General features: G+C 43.4%; 1 protein-coding gene across 3 annotated transcripts in view; it reads right to left on the reverse strand.

Annotated features, from left to right (window-relative positions):
• The window catches only part of CACNA2D2 (calcium voltage-gated channel auxiliary subunit alpha2delta 2), a 222,064-nt gene that overhangs the window by 176,036 nt on the left and 22,207 nt on the right, over window positions 1-23,821 (reverse strand). For all 3 annotated transcript variants that reach the window (XM_086470321.1, XM_086470320.1, XM_086470319.1), the window contains exon 2: window positions 22,699-22,780. In XM_086470321.1, the coding sequence (XP_086326447.1) occupies window positions 22,699-22,780 (82 nt within the window). The remainder of the gene's footprint in view (window positions 1-22,698; window positions 22,781-23,821) is intronic.

The raw sequence follows: 23,821 nt of genomic DNA on the forward strand, positions 1-23,821 counted from the left end.
CCTGATCTCCAAACAATATTCCTGTCTCTAGCTGTGTTTAACTCTCTATCCACCAATCTCCAACGATACTGGGTATTTGCTACCATGCTACAGGCTCTCTGATAGGTTTCTCGAGCCCATCACTGGGGTGAGGCTATCCAGCCTACACAAGAAATCCCCACAGTGAGCATGTCGTCTTCTGCAGGTTCCTCCAATTCCCACCAACAAACCCATCAGTACCTACTTCGACCTCGCAGACACTACATCCTCACATTTCCATCTCCAGTGTATTTATCCTTGCAACACCTTGGAGAGCGATGGAGGGGACTGCTGTGGGAGCAAGATTAAAGTGAAAACCCACAGCTCCCTGAAGGAAGCCACACTTGATGCCCTGTGCCTGAGCTCTCGAGACACAACAGCACAGCCTTAGGACTACAGCACACTTGGAGCTTGAATCCTCGCAAATGAATAGCACAAGCACTGACAGCAGCTCACACTCATCCAGGCTGCACAAGCAAAGCTGTACCCCACACATGCACGCACTTTTAACAAGGGAAAGACAACAGAGAAACTGCTTCAGCAGGAGTTCATTACACTTGTTTATCTTCATTTTGCCTGTAACAGATCAACAGCATAATGGCTTTGGCTTTCTTGGATGCTACAAACCCAGAAACTTCCTAATGAAAAATAAATTTATTTACAGGGAGACATCAAAACAGCCCAAGACAAGTCAAAGTAATGTGCCTGTGTTGGGACAAGTGCTTTTATTTCATCGCCCCTCCATGGCCTTCAAGCGGATCATGCAGCAGAGAGAGATAAATATTTTAAACAGCGACACTTCAGCAATGCACGGTTGTGCAAGAAAGGGAACAATTAGAAAATAAATTACTTTTTTTTTTTTAGCATGGTAATTCCAAATGTTGAAGGAATTAGATTACTTGACAAACTCCAGAGCCATGTCAATATCAAGGGTCCCATCCAAGAAGATAAAGGTAACCTGGCCTTCAAAAACAAGCTGAAATACAAATAAATGCAGCTTAGAGAAAGCGTTTAAGATCTGCCTGGCAACCTCCATAAATCTAAAAGATGGAAGGTTCCTTCTGGCCTCACACCAACAGTTTGGTCTAAAAATAGGTTAATCTTCCCAAGAGCAAAGGAGCCATCATCAACACAACACACTGACTGCACGCACGTACCTCTGGCTGCCCGCAACTACACACCACTGCCTTGGGTGGGCACAGTCACACAGTGCACAAACTCTGTTGAACTTATTAACAGCCAAATCTGCTTCCTTAATCCACCCTGTGGAAGTTCACAATGCCATCAGCCAACCTGCTGCACTGAGCAAGGAGAGTTGTTGTGATTACTTGGAACAGTCTCTCCTTGCTTCATTTTTTGGAAGGCCATTTGTGTAGATGCAAACGTGTTTTGCCCCAATCCTGATTAATTATATAGATGTATGGCTATACAGGTTGTGATGAATATGCACACACCCACTTCATTGTTGTGCTGACAGAGCGTATTGCTTATTTGGGGAGAATTGTGAGATTTTCACTTGTTCCAGTACAGAGGATTATATAATCTCTCCTCCTTTGTCCCCTCTCTTTGTCCGATTTCTGATTTAACTTGTTGGATGGTTTTTCACCTGACTCATACAGACATATGGAGACAATCATTTATAAACTTCTGAAAACCATGGCTAGGATGCTTCCAGAGAAAAGCCATTCAAATTCAGGAAAACAGTGCATTAGTCTGTGCAGGGTTTTGTCTTCTCAGTGTCGCTGTGTGGGTTATACAACTACAAACCTACCTGCCGTACAGGCATACACACCAGACATTGCTAGTTAATTCAGGTTAATTGTTTAAAGACCTGCTAAAAAAAAAAAGCTATAAAGCCAGAGGCGATTTTACCCACTAGAAGCTTTCAGTTGCAATAAATACATGTTAAGATAGAGCTAAGTGGGAGGAGTACTGACCAATCGAAACATGAGAAAACACCTACAAATCCTAAGGAGTTGTCATTAGTCCCCCAAAAAGCAGAGCAGGCATATCAGTAATTTTGGATGAAATATTTAAAAGCACCTGTGCAAGAACATGCATAATGAAATCAGAAATTTGATGTTTTAACACTAGACTGGAAAGAAAAGCTAACAAAGCTAATAACAACCTGTAGTGCACAATGAAACCATCAAAAAATTAAATTGTGTGGTAGTTAGGTAATGTAAGACTATTTTTTTTTTTTTAACATACTATGTTTCGAAATATGTTACTTAACTTGGGTTCTTAAACCTTAATCATGATGGCTATGTTTTTGCTAAATACTATTAAAAGAAGTGACAGTAGGAACTTTCGCTATGAAGAAAACGATGAAATAACCACAGTTAATTTTGAAAAAAAATTTAAAAAATTCAAACCCTCACATAATTAAAGGAATTGTAACAAGAGCAGACAAATGGTACTAGTTTGTGAGAGGGCAGAATTGAGATTTCTTTTATTTTTATCCAAGAACTCCTTAGGCTAACAGAATTATACATAACAATGGGCATTCTTAATTGGGCAAATTCTGGATTTAGAACCAACCATTGGAACTGCAGTGCTCTGTTCAGATTGCACTGATGTGCACTCTGAAATATCATTCACCTTAGCACAGCCTTTCCCTGAAGAATATCCTTTGTTTTCAAAATTATTAAAAACCCAAAACTAATCAAGTAGCCCAAGGAGGAATTTGCAACGCAGTATTTGTTAGCACTTTGAAGTCAAGCATCAATCTCAAGCCACTTAAAAAAATGCTTTTAAAGGCAAAGCTACTAACACATAAAAGCTGGGGGGAGTAACAACAGCATAAAAGCTGAATTTGCAGCTGTTTTGTACCACTAGAGCAGCTGAAGTGAACTCATGAATCTGGCCTTTAATTTGTAATTGATTTTATGACTTCACAGCAAGTGCAGGAACATGGGTCTCTATGTAGGAGGAGACCAGGGAGAGATCAGTCCTCCAGACTTGACACCTTTGTTTTCAGAGCTCCCCACTCAGCCCTTCAGCCCCTGACCACTGCTGCTGTGGCACAATAGCTCTGCCTTTAAAGACGGTAGGTATGTGGTCTACCACGGTACAAGTAGTCATGGCACACACCTTCGCTGCATCAGCCATGAGCCGTTAGAACAAATGCGTTGCATGCAAGTTACCTGAAGAAGAGCCTAATGTAACATTAGACACCACTTTGCAGATGCTGTGCTGCTGACTTAACTTCTAACTAATCAGATACAATAATCTTTAATAATTTAACCAAAGTATGACCTGGTTGCCTCACATACAGCCTGTACCAAGCTTTCAGTTCCAGCTATAAAAAATTTGTCTTCATTATCTTGTTGTTATTATCAATTGGAACATAGAAGAAACCAACACAAATTCCTCAAAGGACCTGCTAACTAATAATAAATCTTGTTCAGCTTTGCTTATAGACTCTCAGAAAATTCCTTCACCCATAGTCTTAAGAACTACAAACCTGGATGCTATGACATATTTTCACATTAAGAACACTATGAACTTAGATTTTAAATTGAATACTTCTGATTTCCCCTAGTTTTGGTACAAGGGATCGCCATCTGTAGCTTTGAGTAAAGCTTTGTACTGAGAGGGTGAAGTCAATACCGTACAGCTGGGAACTACAGTGCCAAGATTATTATGTATTTATTTTTAGAAGTTGCCACCAGCCTGCAGTCTCTGGTGCTAGATGCAGAGTGTACCAGTAAGACACAGTAAGAGAGATGTTCCTATTGACATCTATCAACCATCACAGGTTTGTCTCAGCCGGCGGTGTGCTTTGTTTAGGACACTGGGAAAGCCTGGGAAAGCTGGTCTGCCTCCTTTGGCTTTAAATGATTGAGGTATAACTATAGAAGCCTTGGAAAGGTGCCTCGAGTTCGCTTCATTGCAATTGCCATAGCAATTCGATTATGATTCTTATTTATCCTCATTGACAAAATAATTGAGTTTGGTCAGCTGGATCTCTTCCCTTCTTAGGGGACAACAGATGGGTGATGCAGTCCCAGGTCTACCAGCAATGCAGCAGAGGTCCAGGTCTGGCTGTCACGCAACAATCTCCAGGGCCCTCCCTGGGGCAGTTCGGACAATCCTGTTGATCCATCACTTGCCAAGTCCCTCTGGCTGTAGAAATTATGGCTGTGAGCTCCTCTCCAGAAGAGGTGGCAGAACAGATGCAAGAATGGTTCCCCTGCACACCACGGACCTGACAGAGACCCACCCTGAATGCTACACCCTTCTATTGAGCTGGAGCAAACAAAAGGTCCCCCACCTCTCAGTTAACTCTGCCATGGAATTCCTCTGACAGGTCTAAAAGCTATCTAGATTTTCTAGACAAATGGCCAGACAGGCAGGAGAGCTCTAGATGACAAAAAGAAATTATCTGCCATCAGAAACACTGGAGTTGCATGCATAATGGGTGGGGTGGCATAGGGGTGAAGATGGGTTTTGGAGTGGCAGAGGTAGGGGAAGATTTGAACATGAGCCCCAATACTACTCTTAGAGAAGACTTGCTCTGCCATGATTTAGCATGCCTCAATATTTGACCAAATCATCTTTAGGTAAATCCAAAGCATGGAAAAAATGAGCAGGAAAAAGCCACGACAACTGCAATCAAACAGTAATAGCCAAAACAAAATACAACAGTCATGTATACAGCAAAAGAGATGCAAAGAAAGAGAAGAATAACAAGATACCTAAAACACCTCCAGACATCTCAAAGCACCAAGATGCCACTTGATAACAGCAAGTGTCAGGACAGGAGAAACAGACAGCAAACAGGAAGGATTCACTGGGGACATATGCCAGGACCAACTGCAACAAGCTTAAGACTGTAGCTACCGTAGTTGAATTCCTAAGTCTCTGTTGGACAACAGACATATCTGAACAGGAGCCACCAGTGAGAACCAGAGGATACTGAGGCAACTATTGCTGTACCGCTCCTCTCCCTTCTGCTCCCAATGCTGCAAATACCACGAGCAGGAACTGCAACTGTAGTTTAAAAAACCCTCAGCTCACAGATGCAATGCTCAGAGAAGGACATCTGAAGGAGAAGACAGACAAAAACCTGCTGTAAGGGGTAAGGGAGAAAGTAGGAAGAACACTACACATTTAGAAGAGAAGAGATCTGCAACAGACACTTATAAGACCATGTCAAAATAGATGGAAAGAAAGAGTTAAACATTCTACAGCACATACAAGCAGCCCCAGAGATGTACCAGAACAAATACAGAGGAAGAAATTATTACATATAGCTAACAGAGAGCCACCTTAGGAATGGTATTACAAGAAAGATTACCTTTGTCAAAGCCAACTCTTGGAGACCTTCTTAGGCTAATATTTGTCCTCAACAACTGCTCTTAAGGTCCTTATGAAATAAGGACACCTTTTATTTTTTTATAAAATATATAAAATATATATTCTATATATTACCTCTATATATTCTATATTCTATATATTACCTCTATATATTCTATATATTATATATTACCTCTCTGAACAGCACTGATTTCACTTCTGTTCAGTCTTTCATGAGAAAAATAACTAAAACTGAGGCAGACTAGAGCAACTAGAAGCAGCTGGAGCCTTAAACCCCCATTTAGAAGCCTGGGGGGGGAGGAGACTTAAGTGAGTTCACATGTGTGATTTTTCCAAGATTTGCTGGATCTCTATGAAGAGAGTTATAATAGCATACGAAGAAGCTGAAACCAGAAATCTGCCAAAATGTACTTTTCTATGAGTACCAGCAAAGTAGTGCAAAGCCCTGTTGTGCCCAAAGTTTTTCTTTACTTTCAGTCCAGGCTAATTTCTACCCATTGAGTGTCAACTTCAAAACGCGAATTATGAAACACTCACAGCATGCTTATTTTTCTTTTGGTTTCCTCTTAAATATAACCAACAGTGTGCAATTTGTCCCTAGATTTTTCTGTGGCAGGTATTATCAACATTCATGAAGTCGGAAACCGTCACTGCGGGAGGGAAGTCCATCAATATATTTCTACAACAGGATGAAGCACAGAGATCAAGGACCTACCCAGGCTCACAGAACAGGCTCAAGATAGAGAGAGGACCCCAGCACAGACATCCTGACCAAGAACTTTCTGCCTATATCACAAAAGTCTTTCCTTGCTTTTGCCAGCAAATCAGCTCAAGTTTGTGCCCAGTCTGGACTAACTGAAACTTTACAGATCGACTGATCCAGAAATAAATTTTCTATTTGTCATGAAATCCTAAACCAAATGCCATGTGAGGAAAAAAGGTCAAAAATCAAGTGGGATATGTGATTCCTGCAGATGCAAGTGGCTTACTTGGGTAACAAACAACCCAGAGAGCTCTACAACATTCTCATGCCACAGAAATGCTCAGTTAAATGATTCTTGTCTACCTCATTACAGCAACAATAGGGAAGTCACCATGTGATTTTTCTCTTCAGTCTATTGCAAGGATTAAAGCTAGCCACAAAGTTTATACTAAGATGTTGAGGGCTGTTCAGATGACAAGTTTTTTGTTCATTTCAGATCTGTGCTTGAGCACAAGTATTATTCACTATAACAGCAACAGTTTAGAATTCATTTAATTTTTTTCTTTATAATCATTTCCCTTGAAAAACAGTTTTTGCTTTCTGATTAAGTATGTAGACATGTGCACTATAACTATCATTGGTTCCAATAAAACAATAAGCCAGCATGGAATACAGAATTTGTCATTTAATAGGGACCTACACTTCTTCAAGGTTTTTGTTTTGGTTTGGTTTTCCTTTTTTAAACCAGTCAATGAGCCATTTCTAAATGAAACAAATCTTGTTAATGAGAAACTCATGATGGAGCAAAAAAAAATTAAGATTCTGCCCTTCTGGATTTTAACATGAACATGTTCCTCTTTCGTGCACATACCCCAATCTTCCCTTTTCCATTTTGAAAAGGATTCATGCACATGCTTGCGCTCTGGAAATGCTTACAGCACATTTAAATAGAGGATGGACAGCTATTATCACCATCAATATCTATACCACCAGCAATTTTGGTAAATCAAACCTCAAGCCCCAAAGCATTGCCTTTTCTTTTTTTTTAAATCAGATGTATCACCAAGTATTTTTATTTTGTTCAACACAGAGGTGCTGAATGACTTACCTGCTGCTTTTCCTTCCACTGAAGCACAGTATGTAAAATAAACCAGCGGAGAGAAGACTTGATGGATTATCAGACCTGTGCACAGAGGGTTACAACTGAGGCACCAGAAAGATTTCCTGTGCACATGGCATTACAGAATATTGCCAGAGCAAACCAGCTGCTGAGGTGAAGAATTCAGCTTTGCCCCTACCACACGTTTGAAAGTTATTTGCAGATGGAATTTTTTACAGGTTTGTTTATTATTCAAATCATATAGTAAGCTGCTTTCACCAATACTTGAGCTTATCCATATTGCAGAGTACAATACTCCTGGATAGTCATGAACTGAGTGACAAGGCTTTGGAGATGCCCTCTGCAGTGTCACATAAGACCATCTCTACCACCCAGCTGAAAAAAATCCAACAACCACAAGCTGACATGCTGGTCTTGCCAAAAAACCTCCAACCAACCAACCGCAAGAAAACAAAACAAAACCCCCACACACTTCACATGAAGCAACCACAAGCGGACTCTGATAAGATCAACCTGTAACTTTATTCAGACAGGTAGAGCTTGCTCAAATAAGTGCACAGACAAATACATTCAGCATTAACTGTGAAACTGTTGGGGCACCTCAAATTCAAGCATCTAACTTTCTTCATTTCAGCACTGCAGTGGCACTTGGGAGAAACCTCATAGTCAAATAGAAATACAGTATCTGCAGTAAAATACATACAAAATTACTGGGAAAGTAATTGCTTTTGGAATAAATGGTCGTCTTCAAAGTTTTCTCTAGCATAGAAGTCCCTTTAAAAAGAACATGAATAAATTTACTGCATGTGAATTTATTCAAAGCTAGTAGATTCAGTATAATGAAATCCTCCTAAGTAAATATCTGATAAAGAAGCAAACACTTAGCACTTGACCCCAGGAGCTGGGATTTCTTGACACATGGTTGTAATGCAAAGCAGCAGGAACCTCAGGACTGCTGGCACAGAGGAGTCAAGCAAGGAAAATCTTGAACAGAGGGCTCAACTGCTGGGAGGCACAGAGGCAGATGGCATGGTGCACAGAGCCATGCAGCAACCCAGGCAGCCTATACCTCAGTTCTCAAACTGACTGAAGCTACCAGTGCTACCAAAAGATGTCCTATGTGGGGGACTCTGAAAGCACCTTAACTCACAATCCGTGCTGTAGCCAAGGGCCGCAAGAGACCCTGCATGCGTCTAGGATGATGATTTTTGCTGAGTCTTCCCCCACACTTTTGTCGTGTTGCCCTAGATGTGAAGGGCAGCATACTTTGGTTTTCCCTACAGAGTCAGATGTGCCTTGTGACAACTTTATTAGCCTGTTAGATAAGAGGAGAAAACAAGGTGCCATTCAGTTGCACCAAAGGATCTTCACTCCCATGACATTTAAGTCTTGTCCAGAGCATCGTCTCTCTGCTACCAGACATCCTACTGGCTCAGGAGCTGAAGGGCCTTGGTGCTCTGCAAGGCTAAGTACTTTGCCATTCAGGGGGCTTCCTTGTCCCTAGGATGGGATTCCCTGTGCCACAGATCCTCCCACATCCCAGCTTCATGATGTGTCACATTCATACAACAGTTCATACAACTAACACTGCAGGAGTGCTGTTGTTATGGGTGATAGCTAGGTTTGAAAACCCTGCTTCTGTAGAGGTAACTGAAACCAAGGGCCAAACCCATAGTGACCACTTCCAGTGTACATATGATGTGTCACAGAAGATGAAATGCAAAAGCTCTCTGAATTCACGTTATCTCTGCATACAGTATGTCACTTAATTGCTCAGAAAAGCATCTTGGAAAAGCATATGGGAAGTTTTCCCATGAAAAATGACACTGCTCAGTCTTTTCTAGCTAGAAACCACTCAACAGTATCTATCATTGCTGACATCTAGGACATAAGCTTCAAAGCAGTTAATTTACAATTTTAGCTAGAGCCAGTTTCCTATAGACATTGATATCCAAAGTAAATAATTGTTATGCCAGAAAGCAGAATCATTAGAAGAGGAAAAAGGTAAAGAAGAAACCCATACAGTAATTCCAGAGAGCAGTGCTGCCACTCTGTGCATCAACTCTGCCAGCATTCTGGTCACAGCCGCTTCTAGTGCAAACATTGAACCAACCCTGTCCATACGACCATCCACGCTCTGATCCTCCTCCCGAGTGCCGGTGCCCATTTATGTCCCTCCATGTGACCTCACATCAGACAGGTGGGATGGTGCAGTCCTACAGCGTGGAAGCACCACTCAGCCACGGACCACACATGCGAGTGTTTCTCCTACAGTACCCACACCTGCCAAAGTTGCAGTTAGGATTGCTGATGAGCCCCTCTTTGGCCTCCCACATTACTGGACTTCTAAGACAACGCTTCTAAAAGCTATTCTATGAGATACTGCACTGTTTCTCCAAGTTCGTCTTCATGAACAAACACCAAGACAAGCCCCTAGCTAGGTCCCAAGCCAGAAAAACAAAGCCTGTGTGTATATCTGTTGGTACAACTGCAGATCACCTTTAGCACTGAGCTCAGATTCTCAGCTGCGCTAATTAATTGCTTAAGGAGTTCTCACTGTCTCACCATGATGCAGAGTGAGCAGCCATTCACATTCCTCCACTCGCAGTTATGTTACCTGCTCTGTCTCAAGGACCTACAAAGGCTGGTCTCCCCATCTGTCCCTTTCACAGACACCACACCCCTCTGATTTGTCTCTGCAAGTGGTAACTGTAAAGAGCCAATTCACAGCAAGACTTTAAGAAGCAAACACTTCCTCTGTCCTCAGCACTTCCCCATGTCTGTCACCCCAGCAGGAGATTCAATCCACCCGCGGGGTTTCTAACCACACCAACAGTCTTGGGGTAAGGCTGGTTTCTTAGCCCAGTGTCCCACCTCCATTTGGCACTTGCAGCTACTGAGAACACACACAAGGACCTTAAGACCTTCTGCCTAACACACAACTTCCCCCAGATACTCATTTAACTGAATTCAGAGTGCTCAGCCCTACCATACCCACCAATCTTGTGGTGACGGACAACAGAAAAAAAGCCCTGCTAAACCCCCCAAAATCTGTGACAATAAGGTCCCTGGAGGGGCTGAATAACTCCATTACATCATTTGTACATGTATCCTTTCTACAGTCCTTTCCAGTGGCTCCAGTACTCTTTCCAGTCCATGAGGCTAGGACCCATGATAACTCTAACCCTACAGGCTAAAAGCATATGGTTTCCCCCTACCAACACCATTCCTGGGGATGCCCACAGACAGCAAAAGACTTGTAAAAGGATTCTACAGCCCTATCAAGCAGGGCACAATCCAGACATCACATGCCACTTTACAGGCTGACAGGTGGACACCCCATGTAAAACTAAAAACAACTCTATTTTGTGACTGCACCTGGGCAGTAACTGGCTTTTGTTTGAAAACTGCTACCCTCCTTTCCTAAACTGGCCTTCAGAGTCATATGAAGAACACCACTGGTTATTTTTTAAAGATGAACCAACACTAATTCAAACTTGACGGTAACTTAGTGACTCCCATCAGCAAGTCTGCACAGAGCAGAACAGTGACCTTAAGCCAGTGGCCAACTAAAGGGCATCCACATCGCTGCAGGCACAGTCACAGCTGGGGCTATGCACTGTAGCACACCTGCCACGTGTATAGGCACCTTCTTCTGCCAACTAGAATGGTTGTAACTTGAGTTGGATATCAGCATATGTTTTAGAAATGAATCAGATTGTAACCAATATGTTAGGAAGACAGGCCAGACTCCTGGAAGAGTAGGGTAGGAGATGATTTCTGCTAGCAGAGTGCTTTCAGTTTGAGGTTTGCATTGAAGTTGTTGTATCTACAGCTGTGATGAAAAATCCTTCCTTAATACTGTTTTGCAGTAGCAGGAGAAGCCTGATTCCTTATTGAGTTGTCTAAGCAGAAAGACCAAGTCTAGAAGTAAAAAACCTGCAATTCCCTACCCTCCTTTGGGATGCTGCAGGTCAAGGTGGAAGTACAATGCCAAGTACGTTTGCCCTGATTCTGCATTTGCTCTGTGGGTAAACAGAGACCATCCTCTCCCCAGGCTGTCATTCTGTCATCTTTCATGACCACTAAACTCTTTTAAAAGAAAAAGGAGCTTTTATTAGAAAGCTAGTGGATGATCCAAATGTCAGAGTGAAAAATCCAGAGGAAGGTTAAGGATTTTTTTATATATATACAGTTGCACTGGAGGTGAATGAACACCAGAGCGTTTTGATTTCCTGCCTGGTTTCAATAAATGTTGCACTCCCAGGCACCCAAGGGACTGCTGTGGTTTGTCAAAACCAATTAATTTTCTTCCACAGAATGCTTCAGGCACCTTAAAATGTTGTTCGAGAGCTAGCACACATCTAAAGAGGAGGGAAAGCTAGCAATCAACTGCTGTTCGGGCTCTGCATCAGGAGCACAGCTCTCCAAACTTTGCACCAACAGCAGAGGCAAGGCAAGAATGAAGGCATATCACCTGGTCACAGGAAGGAGCTGAGGGCAGAGCCAAACAGAAAATGCCATGTGTTATAAACCCTATGAATATAAACAAGAAGCTGCCACTTGTGAAACATGATAGAAATAAGGTTCCTAAGGGAGAATTCAAAGCTGAAAGTTTGTCTCTCTCACTTGTATTTCCTAGGATCTATTGCTCAGTGCTAATAGACACAGTAATGAGCCAGAAGTGACAAACTGAACAGTTGTTATTAAGGCAGACGTTTGGAAGATAATAAACCCTGGAGTAGAGATTCACAGGTTCCCAACCCAGCCCTCCCCATCAGACACACTGTACAGAGTTAGCATTTCCCTTGCCTCAATTTACCTGCTTACAGTGGACAGATTGTAACGTTTTCCTTCTCTTCTGTATTGAGATGTGAAAGCAAACTTGTTTGCAAGTAATTTAATAATCTGCCATGAAATGCACTAGATGTAAGCATGGTATTATCATGCTATGATTTCTTTTTCAATGAACACCAAGACACTGAGAGTTTAACAACACAGAGTTTAACAACACACTGGAGCTATCATTTATACTCGGAATCAGACATAAACAGCACTGATGCTATAAATGCTTTACGTATATACCTCATGTCAAATAATTATCACTGGATAAAGTAGCCATCCTTTCCCCTCTACAAAAGGCAGAGATGGAGACAGATGTTTTTCTTGCATGCTAGCACTCTGCAAAAGGGGCAGAAAACAAAAGACAGTTTGAATTTTAAACAATTTGACCGTGGGGTCACAGGTAAATCCCTGCTAGAAAAGTAAACTGAAGCAAGAGCTGATGTTCCCAGCAAGCACTACAGCAAGGCCCAGCCCACTCACAATGCCCAGAGGAACTGGGAACCAAGGCTCCTTTGAAGATCCCAGGTCCCTAGTCTCAGGTCCAGTATCATCCTTGCTAGACCACTGACAAAAACAGAAACAGAACTTACAAAATTAAAAATGACAGCATGCTGAGCAGTGAAGTGAGCTTTACAGTGTAACAAATTTTTAGAAGAGCAAGGAATAAATCCGCCTTTCTTTTTTTGTTCACCAACCACGGTATCTTCAATGACCTACTTGTTTTTAAAAGTAATCCAACATTTACCATTACGATCTTCTTTGCTCCTCAAGTCACATAAACCCCCTGCTGTCTCCTTCTTCTCTATTTACCTGGCCTTACAGGCACAGCAGGGAACTGAAAATCTGCTCCCTGCCTCCTAGCTACAAGCAAAGGCTTCGCTTGGGCATCCAACAGGTAGCTAATGCTACTGCTTGAACAATCCCTAGAGCGGCTCCTCTGACACATACAAGCATCTAGATCCTGCCACCAGTCCAAGACACATCACTTGGGCATTTAAGGAACTGCCCTGATAGAAACAGCCATGCCTCTCATTCACAGCGTCTCTTCACACAGGCAAATCTCACGTTTCATTCAGACAGGATTTTTCTCAGTGCACTTACTTACTATTTAGTATTTATACCTTGGTCCAAAAAGCATGACACTATTGGTTACGGTAGGTGCTGAACAAACACATACTAAATCTGTCTTGGATGCTTACAGGTGCGAAAGGTCAGTTAGAAAAGGGAAAAAGGACAATAAAATCTGAAGCCCAGTGAATAACTGAATCACAAGAACCAGATACAAACATAAATCCCCAAAAATGAAACAGAGAAATCCTCCAAAATATGAAAACAAAGAGGAGATGCTCCACATATGTTAGCTGACATTGATCAGCCTGAGTGCAATAGAAGGGAGAGGAGAATCCATATCCATTAGCATCACCTTCCTGCTCCATTTCCTCCTTAGCCTGTTCATCCTCCTTTCCTCCTTCATTCCTTCTGCTCTGCATATGATCTCTCAAACTATGGGAGAGCCTGGCTCATCGCTAAGACACAAAAGAGTGTGGAGTTTTTCAAGTTCATTGTATACAGCATCATCAAAGTAAGCTGTAAGGTATGCAAGTGTCGGGAAGCCACAGATCCCTGAAGGTTACCAAGATCTGGAGTCTGACAAGAGGCAGCTCCTCCCAAAAGCAGAGCCATCTCTTTCAGTAAAGCAACAGCAAACTACAGCTTCAACCACAGCTCAAGTCCTCAGTCTTCAAGCAAAGCTCTCCAATGTAAGCATCCGGACTTCAATGAGGAAGGCAAGGCTGATCTAATATCAGATCCCACTCTCTCTCCCTCCCTTACAATAATATTTTAACTCTAAATAATTAAAAGGAAATAAGTACCTATAAAACCAGCAGAATCATTGCAGGCCAATAGGTCAGCATGCCTGGGTGTTTGAAATAAGTGGCCCATTCAAGTTATTCACATCAGATGTCAAAGGTGATCTGCTGTAATGAGAAACGATAAATATGCTCACTTAACATGCAAGCTTGCAGCTGCAATTTACCATGTTGAAGACACACTAGAACATAAAAACCATAACTGTGCCCTTGAGAAGTCACCTCCACCATGTTCTCCCCACCTTCCCAAGCCCTCCTGCATTTCTACATACAGAACATCTCATTGCTTCTCCATACAATAACCCTGAGTATCTAATGACAGTTTCCTTCTTTAAACCTTTCAGTACGACTGTTTATTTCAGCACTGGCAGTTGCAGGCTCCTCCACAGTCCAGTGTCTGGAATTAAATGATCAGCTGCAAGAAAACCAGGATTCAGTAATGTCCAATACCAAGCATAGAAGAAAAGGAAGAGAAATTCAAGCTCCGCAGCCTGCAGCATTTCAAGCTGAGGGGGCACCTACAGACTATAAATAATATTTAAAATCTGAAACTATGATGAAATACACTTATTTTCTACTGTTTTGTATCTTGATCAGTGAGAGAGTTACATTTTTAGTTATCAGCTCTGCTCACAGGAGGCTGAATCCTAGGCTGTATCAATTCCCTTATGAATGTAAAGGAAAAGAACCATCTGGAGAGAATAATAAAACAATTAACCTTCCATTAAAGAATAATCTATGTATGTTTTTAAGAAGGCAAACTTTAATGATCTCCACTTAATTATTCATCCCACATTCTGGCAGGGCTGGTTTGGAGTTTTCTTGCTTTGTTTTAAACGCAGTCTGCAGGTAACAATTTATTTAAGCTGGAACAGACATGGAGACCACACAGGCTCCTTCAGTTGTGGGCAGGACAACCTGGCTGAGGGAGGTCTCCAGAAGTATCAGCCAAGGTCTCATCGTTCCCACGGATTCATATGGCTGTGTAATGGCAACACCATCAATTGTTAGAGTTTCACTGAATATTCATGAGGATCTTACAACCATGGTTGTTGACTGGCTTGGTACATCAGCTACATTTTTGGGCATGAAGTGCAGAGCAGTACACTCAGGAGATGCGTACACCTGAACATCAGTCTGTTGAATGCTGGGCTCATTTAACTTGTCACTGATGGCAATACAAATCAGAAATGACTCCATAAAACTCAACAGCAATCCCCTCTGATTTTGCTAACTCACCAAGTAGCTGCAAGTGTATTATCTTTACAAAGTAATTCTGTAAAGTGAAAAGGTTCAAATCAAGGGCTTTAAGGACTATTACTATGCTTGTTACCCTCCTAAACACATACCCCTCTAAGGACCCACCAGCTGCACACATGACAGAACAGTCCAGGCTGTACCACACGTTCGTTATGCAGACTTGCTCAGCTTAACCACCTGCCTCAGTTTCCCAGTGGATAATACTAATGAGCTAGTAAGCGTGCATGCCTGCACTTCATTCCAGTTTACACAGTGCTTTCCAGCCAAGGCTCTCAAACATTTGGAAAAGACCAAATATAGTTTAAGCTAAAATTAACTGGAACATAAATACCAGAATTCAACCACTCGGATCACTCCTTTAGAAAACTGACCTGGGACTCTGGGCTTTCCAGCATGAGAACTCATACACTAAAGAGCTGGTAAATAGCGAGACAGTGCCCGGGCAATCCTTTGCTACCATTTATTGCCCAATTGAGATCAGGCTCTGTGACACCACACAGGCAAGTTTATTCCCCCCCCCCTGCGCCCTCAGCCCCTCAAGTTGCTAAGTTTATGATCTGAAAAAGTCATTTAAAAAAAAAAAAAACATAAACCTGGCACACAAACCAGCAAACCAGTCACACCTGAATCCTGCTGGAAAAATCCCTGCCTCAGCTTTCAAATGTTACAGAACATTTTCATTCACAGCTTCTGCACAAATGGGGTAAGTTTTGAGTCTAAGACTCTAAGGCATTTTGGCCTCTGAGACTTCTAGCCTGGTCTTCCCCTACAATGGTAAAAGCCCACCTTTCTCCACTAAATATATATATACACACACAAAACCACATGCGCATATATATATATATACATGCGCACACCCTGATCTCTCAGAGCAGGGCTCCTGCATCTGTCAACAAACTGTACACTGCACCAGCACAATGGCTTTGGTGCAGGATCTGCACCACCCACTGGAAAGTATTTAGCAAGGGGTGCTAACGTCACACACTGAGCACCAACATACAGCTATAAATTATTCATACACATTATTTATGCAAATGTACTAAAAGCTGGAGCATATGTTTCCCTGACATCTCCCAGTACAGATACAATATGGTTCTAGTAGAGAGAAAGAGTGAGAAGTAAGATGAGTGTAAGGGGGCTAATGATGGCAGACACTGGCCCAAGCAAAGGGCGGCAGAGAATCTTCCTTCTCCAACCAAGCTGCTGCAAGGCTAGGGGCATTTAAATGTTCCTCCTTGATATTGTTGGCTTTGCACTCAGTGCTGAACAGAGTGCTGAGGCTGCTGAACGGCCCAGGCAGATTAAAATAAACCCAAGCAGTTTGGAACAGGAATGTGTTTATCTGGCATCGCACACTTCCTCTTATCAAACATGAGGAGCAGGGGAGGGCACAGCAATGGTGTGTGGAAGCAGGCTGTGTGCACGCTGGTAGGAGAAGGGGAGGGAAAATGGGGAGAGGAAGGATCAGACAGACAATGCATGAGCTTGGGAACTAAGAGCACAGAGGTAGGCATCTCACTGGGGTACAGGGTCCATACTCAGACACTAGCTGTTGGAAAACTTGGTGAAGTCCTTTCTCCCTTGCAGCATTTCGAAGAAGGCAGGCATTCAGTGCTGCTGTAGCATTAGCAGCTGGCTGTGTGTGTTGCCCAAGCTTTGGGCTCAAACTCCTTCGCTCAACTCTGTTGAGCACAGCACAGTCACTGGGCATCACTTGTTTCTCACTCCAGAGGCTGGGGCTGACTCCTCAGAAGGAAAAGGCCAGATGCACTCTACTATGGTGTTTTGATGTCCAAACTGTGGATTATGGTACTGGATTGAATATTGGAAGATTAGCATCTTATTCCCAATTGTCTCATGGCTAAGGACCTCATCGCTGTCCTTATATAAATGCCCAGTCCATATGACAGAGCCCTTTGGAAAGAAACATGCTCCTCAGACACTGAGTGCAGAGCACTGTGCAGGAGGGCTCCAATCCTCTAGCATCATTTATTTAAAATCCCATAAACACTCTCCAAATTCTCCAGCCCTACTGAATAACCAGATGAGTGTTTCCATACCCAGAGAAAACAAAAGAGCAAATTAAACATCATGTAATACCACAGCTACTTGGAAGACTTAGGCTACATCACTATTATGTCAGTAGTTACCCAAGATCAAAAAAGTTGAACAGAAAACCTTGGCAGCTCCTTTGATAAGAGCATGTCTTAGCTCCTAGTGCTGGCATTAAAGAGACTCTCTAGCTCTGTACCAGCAGTCTTGTAAGGGATGCACTCACATAGCCACATGAAATACTCAGTACTGCAGAGACCCCATCACTGGAGGAGTGTTAGTGACTACAGTAATATACGAGGCGGATGCCACTTCAACTCTTCAGATCCAAGCCAAAACTCTGCTAGTATACTATTTTTTTTTTTAATCCAAGGTCTTGTTTGTGCATGGCTCAACCACAGTTCACCACCTGTGGCTGCCTCAACTCAAGGAGAGCCATGCTTTGAAAACAAGAGGTGATGTATCAGAGAAGCAGCACTGAGCAGAAGGCACAGGAAGGCTGCAGGTGATGAGTGAGGCAGACAAGGGTGGGGACGCCTGCACAGATCCTGGTCACTCTGCCCCAAGCCCTGGCCAGCAGGATTTGTCCTTCCCTTTTACAAAAGGCCAGACGAATGAACAGTAGCACTTCTAGCAGGCAAAACAAAGCTCAGAAAACAGTGCAAGATAACAAGCAAGAACAAAAGACAGACATGAAAATCCACTGAAGTAAAAGATGTTGATTACAAGGATCAAGCCTAGCCACTCCTGCTGTGCCACACTGAGCAAACCCCTTGTGGGGGGCAGGCTGCATCCCAAAGGGTATAGCATGTCTCCCCTTTCCCTGGGCTCATCCTCCTTTCTATGCAGTCACACATGCTGAGGATCAAGCGCAGCTCACGCAGAGGCTTGCTGCCTGCCCAGCTCTGCCAGCAAGCTGCTAACCACGCCTCACCCTGGGCTCAGGTCTGGGGCCATCTGGCCCTTTATGGACCAGATGTTTCCTCATCACCAAGGCCAGCAGTATCCATATCTTACAGTCATACTGTTCATCTAAACCACTGAGAAGAGAGCAGGCGCAGCACAGGTCCAGCTCTGCTACTCACTCTGCCCTTGTGAACGCCTGTCTGCCAAACAGGGAAAGGCTGCATCACCACCATGCAATGCCTCCGGGTGAGTGCTTGTCCCTGCTACTGAAGCAGTCCTCAGGAAAGACAAGCAGAGAGAAGAGCAGAAAAGAAGACAGTGCACAAAAGAGAGCTCAGCACTCACATTGCTTAGCTTTTCTTCATCTCATTCCAAAGGCTTTGGCTTCCTCAGTAATTGTCAGCAAAGAAACAAGACATTAACAGGCAGCCACAGATAAAAGGTACTAGAGGAGGAGGAGGAGGAGGACACAGTCTGACCAGCTAGCTGCTCACCTCAGGAGACAGGATCAAACACAATTTAGGTAACAAGCAGAGGAGACTTGGAACCTTAGCCCAGCTATCCAGCAAAGGAGCTTTAACACAACATTCGGGGAGCTACACAGCAAGGCACAAAACCTAGCGGCACACGCGGCTCTGCTGCCATTGGTCCTGTCATGAGTGCCGGTGCAGCAAGACACCGGTAGGTTGGGACAGGGCTGCACCAGCACGGGAAATATCTTGAGCAGAGTCCACCCTGGAGCAGGCTTTGCAACATGAAGAAACCATCTAGGCTGGAAACACAACAAGTTCATCCACTTTCGACTAAAGTCAACAACTTTTACTGGTGCCAAAACACTGGAAGAAACAGAAGTTTAGTGCGGTGTAGCAAAAAATGTCAAGACTAAACATTTTTTCATCCTGCAAAGTGATGAAGAGTCCACTGCAGCCACGAAGAAAGCCACTAACAGAAAAAGAATGGAAGTAAGGGATTTGGATTTTTAGTGTAATATTCCTTATTGTAAAAATAATTATTTAAAGAATTTCAACCTGTTCATCTAGTATTTTAGGCTTCCACACATCATTGTACCAGTCAGAGTTAAATCAGCAATGATTTGTACTCTCCATTATCTCTGGTGAGCTGCGATGGAGGCAAGGACACAGAGGCAAGGCAACATGCCCTAATCACAGAGTGCTGGGATTTGTTTTGAGGCATGCCTGGTGCAACTGGCCAGCGAGCACAATGCTGCACCACAAGCACCCAGAGGGCTGAACGCTGACTTCACTGGGCAGAGACCCAGCAAGGCCACGGTCTTCCCTACAGCATCAAGCCCACAGCATTCAGATAATAGGGTAGCCCCAGTGCAGCCAGTCTGACAGGCACATTTGCACTTCACTGTTTTCAAGGTCTGGACTTCAGGAAAGAAGTGAGGTGGTACCTCACAGCTGAGAGAAGAGCCCCTGCTGTGACACCCCTTTGCATCTCAGAGCTTCTCATCCTCCTCTGCAATTGCTACAGAAAACCAGTCACCTTACGCAAAGAAGTATCTGAATTGTGTAAGCTTGGATAACCTCCCCAGGGGAAGCATATGATGCAGGAGAGGAGGGAAGCTGGGGCATTTGACATTTAGTACCCCAACTCTAGGAATTAACTGAGGAGTTAAAATAAAAATCATTCTTGGGTGGGCAGCACTCCAGCAAGTTAAATATTCAGAACTGTTATGTTCCTGGACACCATATTTCTGACAATAAATTTCACGCCTCATATGCCACAACAGTTATATGATTTCAGTCAATAACTAAAGAACAGGTCCACATCCTTTCACAGCAACCTCAGAAAAAAAAAAACAACCCATAAGTAAATCTGACAAACCTCTGAGAAGGGTATTCTTATTATTATTTACTGGTCTGTCACTTTGATAGTCAGGCCTGAACTGGAAAGGGAAGATCCATTTCAGCACAGCACCACCTCCAGTACTTACAGGCTTCAGAGACCCATAAGGGCTGGCAGTGGGACCCCACAGAGGTCAGAAGGACCAGTTTTGTCTTCAGTGACATTGGAGCACTTTTTCCCCTACTTCTAATATCATTCCCTATGCACTATATACCAGAAGCCCCCTCTGCAGACACTTTGAATGTCCCAGGCTAACATGGCAACCCCAAAGACAACATCAGCAAGTTTTGGCAAAACACAGGCTCTACTTGCCCCATTTTTCTTTATCTTTTCTGCCCCACATGGACCTATTCTTGCTTAGTAATAAACATTCCTCAGAAATCCCCGTGGGTGGGATTTGCTTCCAGCTAGACAGACGTTTCAGCTCATGTTGCTCCTCAGGTAGTGGCTTTCCCTTCTCCCCTGAGCCTGCTTGCTCTGTATCAGGGTGCGCCACAGCTCTGTGGGTTGGTACTGGACTCCCACACCTGCATCCCGATTTCAAGCCAGCACAACGATGAAGCAAGGTGAGCTACAAAGTCCAAGTCATGTCCAGGTCGTGCCCTTTACAGTAAGGGCAGCATGGACCAAGTCCCAACCTTAAGAATTAGTTGCCGCCCTCTAAATTTCAGTTGCAGCAGAATATGGATTTTCTTTTTTTTTTTTTAATCCATGTCTCAGAGTTGGTTACAGTACCACTTTATGACATTAAACAGCTCCCATACTGCAATCCAGATGAACCTGTGTGCAACTGGTGGGGAAGAAGACTCCCTGTGAGTAGAGCTTCGAGTTCCTCAGGATGAAGCAACCCGTGCTATTTCACATCAGTGAAGCTATGCTAGTTTGCACCAGCAAGTGATGTGGTCTTCAAGTGTCATTCACTTGATATTGCATTTATGAATCAAACCTGAACTCCACACCCCAAGCTCCCTCCTGGAGATGCAAAGACAGCCTCTACTAGTCCTTTCTGGTGTCTTAATGGCTGCACATTGGAATTTTCTCTAACTCATTTCTTGGCTTCAGGTGGTTTATGCATTCACCAGATAGAATAATCATGCATAGCTCCCTCCCTTCACAGGAAAGTTCCAAAACAGATTTCAAAAAACCCCTTCAATCCCTCTGTAGTCAGTTTATCTGGTATTAAACCATTAAAGTGATGCACTATGTTCTACCAGAAAAATTAAATAGAAAAAGTGGGAAGCTCTCTTACCTGTAATTGACTGACTGGCCAATAGCAGTCAAGTGCTCGCAAATTGGAGGTGTAATTTCTATTTAATCATGGCATTAAAAAAATTATGTGATATATCTACTTAACATGCAAAGAAGCAAAATCAAAGCTAATAAGAATAAATTGTACCAGGGGACATGTACAAAATGTAGTAGCTGTCTTTTTTTTTTTTTTTCAAAGTGTGTTCTGCTAAAGAGTATGCTGGCTGTTGTGCCTATGTATTGCCTGGAAAACTTGCATTCCTGGCTCCGATTCAAAGACCCTGCCAACATGCAAAACTGCGTTGCACAAATGCATGGATACGGTCAAAAATACTAGTTAAAAGCAAAGTGGTGTATATGCTTTGCACGCTGCACATGAAGTTTATTTCGAACCACTTGAAGTCCAGTTGAAATGAACGTAAGCAAGCCCAGATACACCACTCCAGAGCTCAATGAACGCAAATGAATGGATTAACTATGAAGACTTTTGCAAGTCTTCAGTTAAACTCATTTTAAAATGCATTTACAAGAAAATAGTAAAACTTCTGTGTTTAGACAATGGATTACAACCAACAGTAAACAGTAAAACATGAACAATTCTGTTGAAGCCAGTATAGCTACCAGTGTAAGACAGACAGTAAGAGGCCCATATCTGAAAAGAACATGCCACTGCCATACGGAAAACATAAATACACCCCATGCTGTTTTCTGGGGCAACAAATTTATCATGCTAGAGAAGCTCACTTTACTTAGATTAACGCCATAACCCTAATTTCAATTTATTCAATTTCAACACAGCTAGTCAGCACAACAGTGTTGGGAAGGGGAAACAGGGAGGGTCTTAAATACCCTTTGATCCACAAACCTAATAAACCCCGACGAAGTCATTCTGTAACTGCCCTAATATAACCCAGAGCACTGCTGCCAGGAAAAGAGGAGGTCTGGCTTCTGTAGCCTGCCATACCCAGGCCTCAGTGCCATGTCAGGGAGCAGGAGGCAGACGCCAGCATCAGTAACAGGGTTTTGTTCTGTGGCACTTGGAAACAGAAGTCAAACAAGAATTACAGTTTTACCTGCAAAGTATATTTAAAAACACAGAGCTTCCAATGGCTAGTCAGATTATCCTTTGAACATTTCCTGCTTGGTCAACAGAAATTTAAAATTAAAACACAAATTAAACTACCTTCAGTCCCTGGAGGAAGGGTTAGCTGGATTTAGTGTGTCACATAGGAAAAAACCCCACAGGTACATGCTCAGATAGAAGTGACATGCAGCCCAAGACAGACAGACACAAAACACACTCACTCCCACAAACTCAATAAATGCATCAAATTGACCAGCAACCAGAAGCACCCCCAGCCATGACCCTGCACATGGAGTGAGCGAGAGGGTGACTTATTGCAAGTATTCACACAGCTGATTTCTGCAGATGAGAACATTCATTGCCACAAGGAAGGTAGCACAGGTAAAAGACAGCTTACCCCTCTGAGCTGCTGGACGCCACCAAATATCCTCATCACTCCATCAATCTCCTGCTCCAGCCTCCTGGCCCAGTACTGCATACTGCAAGAGACAGAGAGAAAGACAGAAAGACAAAGGGAGAGAAAGAAAGAGAGAAAGAGTCAGAGCCCTGACACTTAGTAGATAAGTAAGGCAATTGAAGGGAGAGGGAGGAAATCGGTGCCCTCAGCTAAGTTAACTCCTCTTTCTGCAACACCGGGGGCAGGCAGAATACCAAGAACATGTGGCTTTAAGAATTACAGCTGGGGCAGGTTATAAACTTCAAGACATCAAAATCTATGCACAAGGCACCACAGAGAGAAAAGGGGGGAAAAGGTACAACAAAAACTGCAAGGCACGGTTGTGTTTTTTTCTCCTTATATAAACAGTTGCAGTAGATAATTATTTAAGCCCAGAGTGATTAACAAGGTCGAAGTGCTGTGGCATACAGAAAACAGCTTACTGCTTCAGTAGGGCTCTGTGGCAGAGAACAAACACAGAGCCATAGCAGGACCAGCAGTGTCTCTCCTACTGCGGCAGGGGATTATCACTGCAGCACAACAGAAGAGACCCGGGCAGAGCCAGGAGCCAAGCACAGGGCATCAAGTGCCCAAGTGCTCAGCTGCTTTGCACCTTCAGCTAAGCCCAACCTGAGCCGGGCACCAATTCTGCCAGGTCCACCATGGGCAGAGCTGCCTCCTGGGGCAGCGGAGAGGGCCAGGAGCTGCCACATGGCATCTCCTTCGTCCTGACCCTGTAGAGCAAGGGAGCTGGCTGCCAGCCCTTCCAAGAGGCACAACACCCTCTGATACTTTCAATCACACAGATTTCTGCTTAGAGCAGTAACACCAAGTCAAAAACAACAACAAAACCCCCTCTTCTAAATCCACAGAACTTGATAACTCTCCTTCCTTTAATGATATTTCCTGATTCCAGCTGCTGGCCACACAAATGTCAAATCTCCCATCTGACCTGGAAAAGCAACTTTGATTGCCTCTGCACCACTTGGCACTGCCACCGGTGCTTTTCTCACAGCAACATCCATCTCTCAGCACTACACCAGAGGAGGGAAGGAGCACAAGAAATAGAAGGTAAGGCCAGCAG

This window comes from Leptosomus discolor, chromosome 9, assembly GCF_034619465.1.
Source record: "Leptosomus discolor isolate bLepDis1 chromosome 9, bLepDis1.hap2, whole genome shotgun sequence".
NCBI classification, from domain to species: Eukaryota; Metazoa; Chordata; class Aves; order Leptosomiformes; family Leptosomidae; genus Leptosomus; species Leptosomus discolor.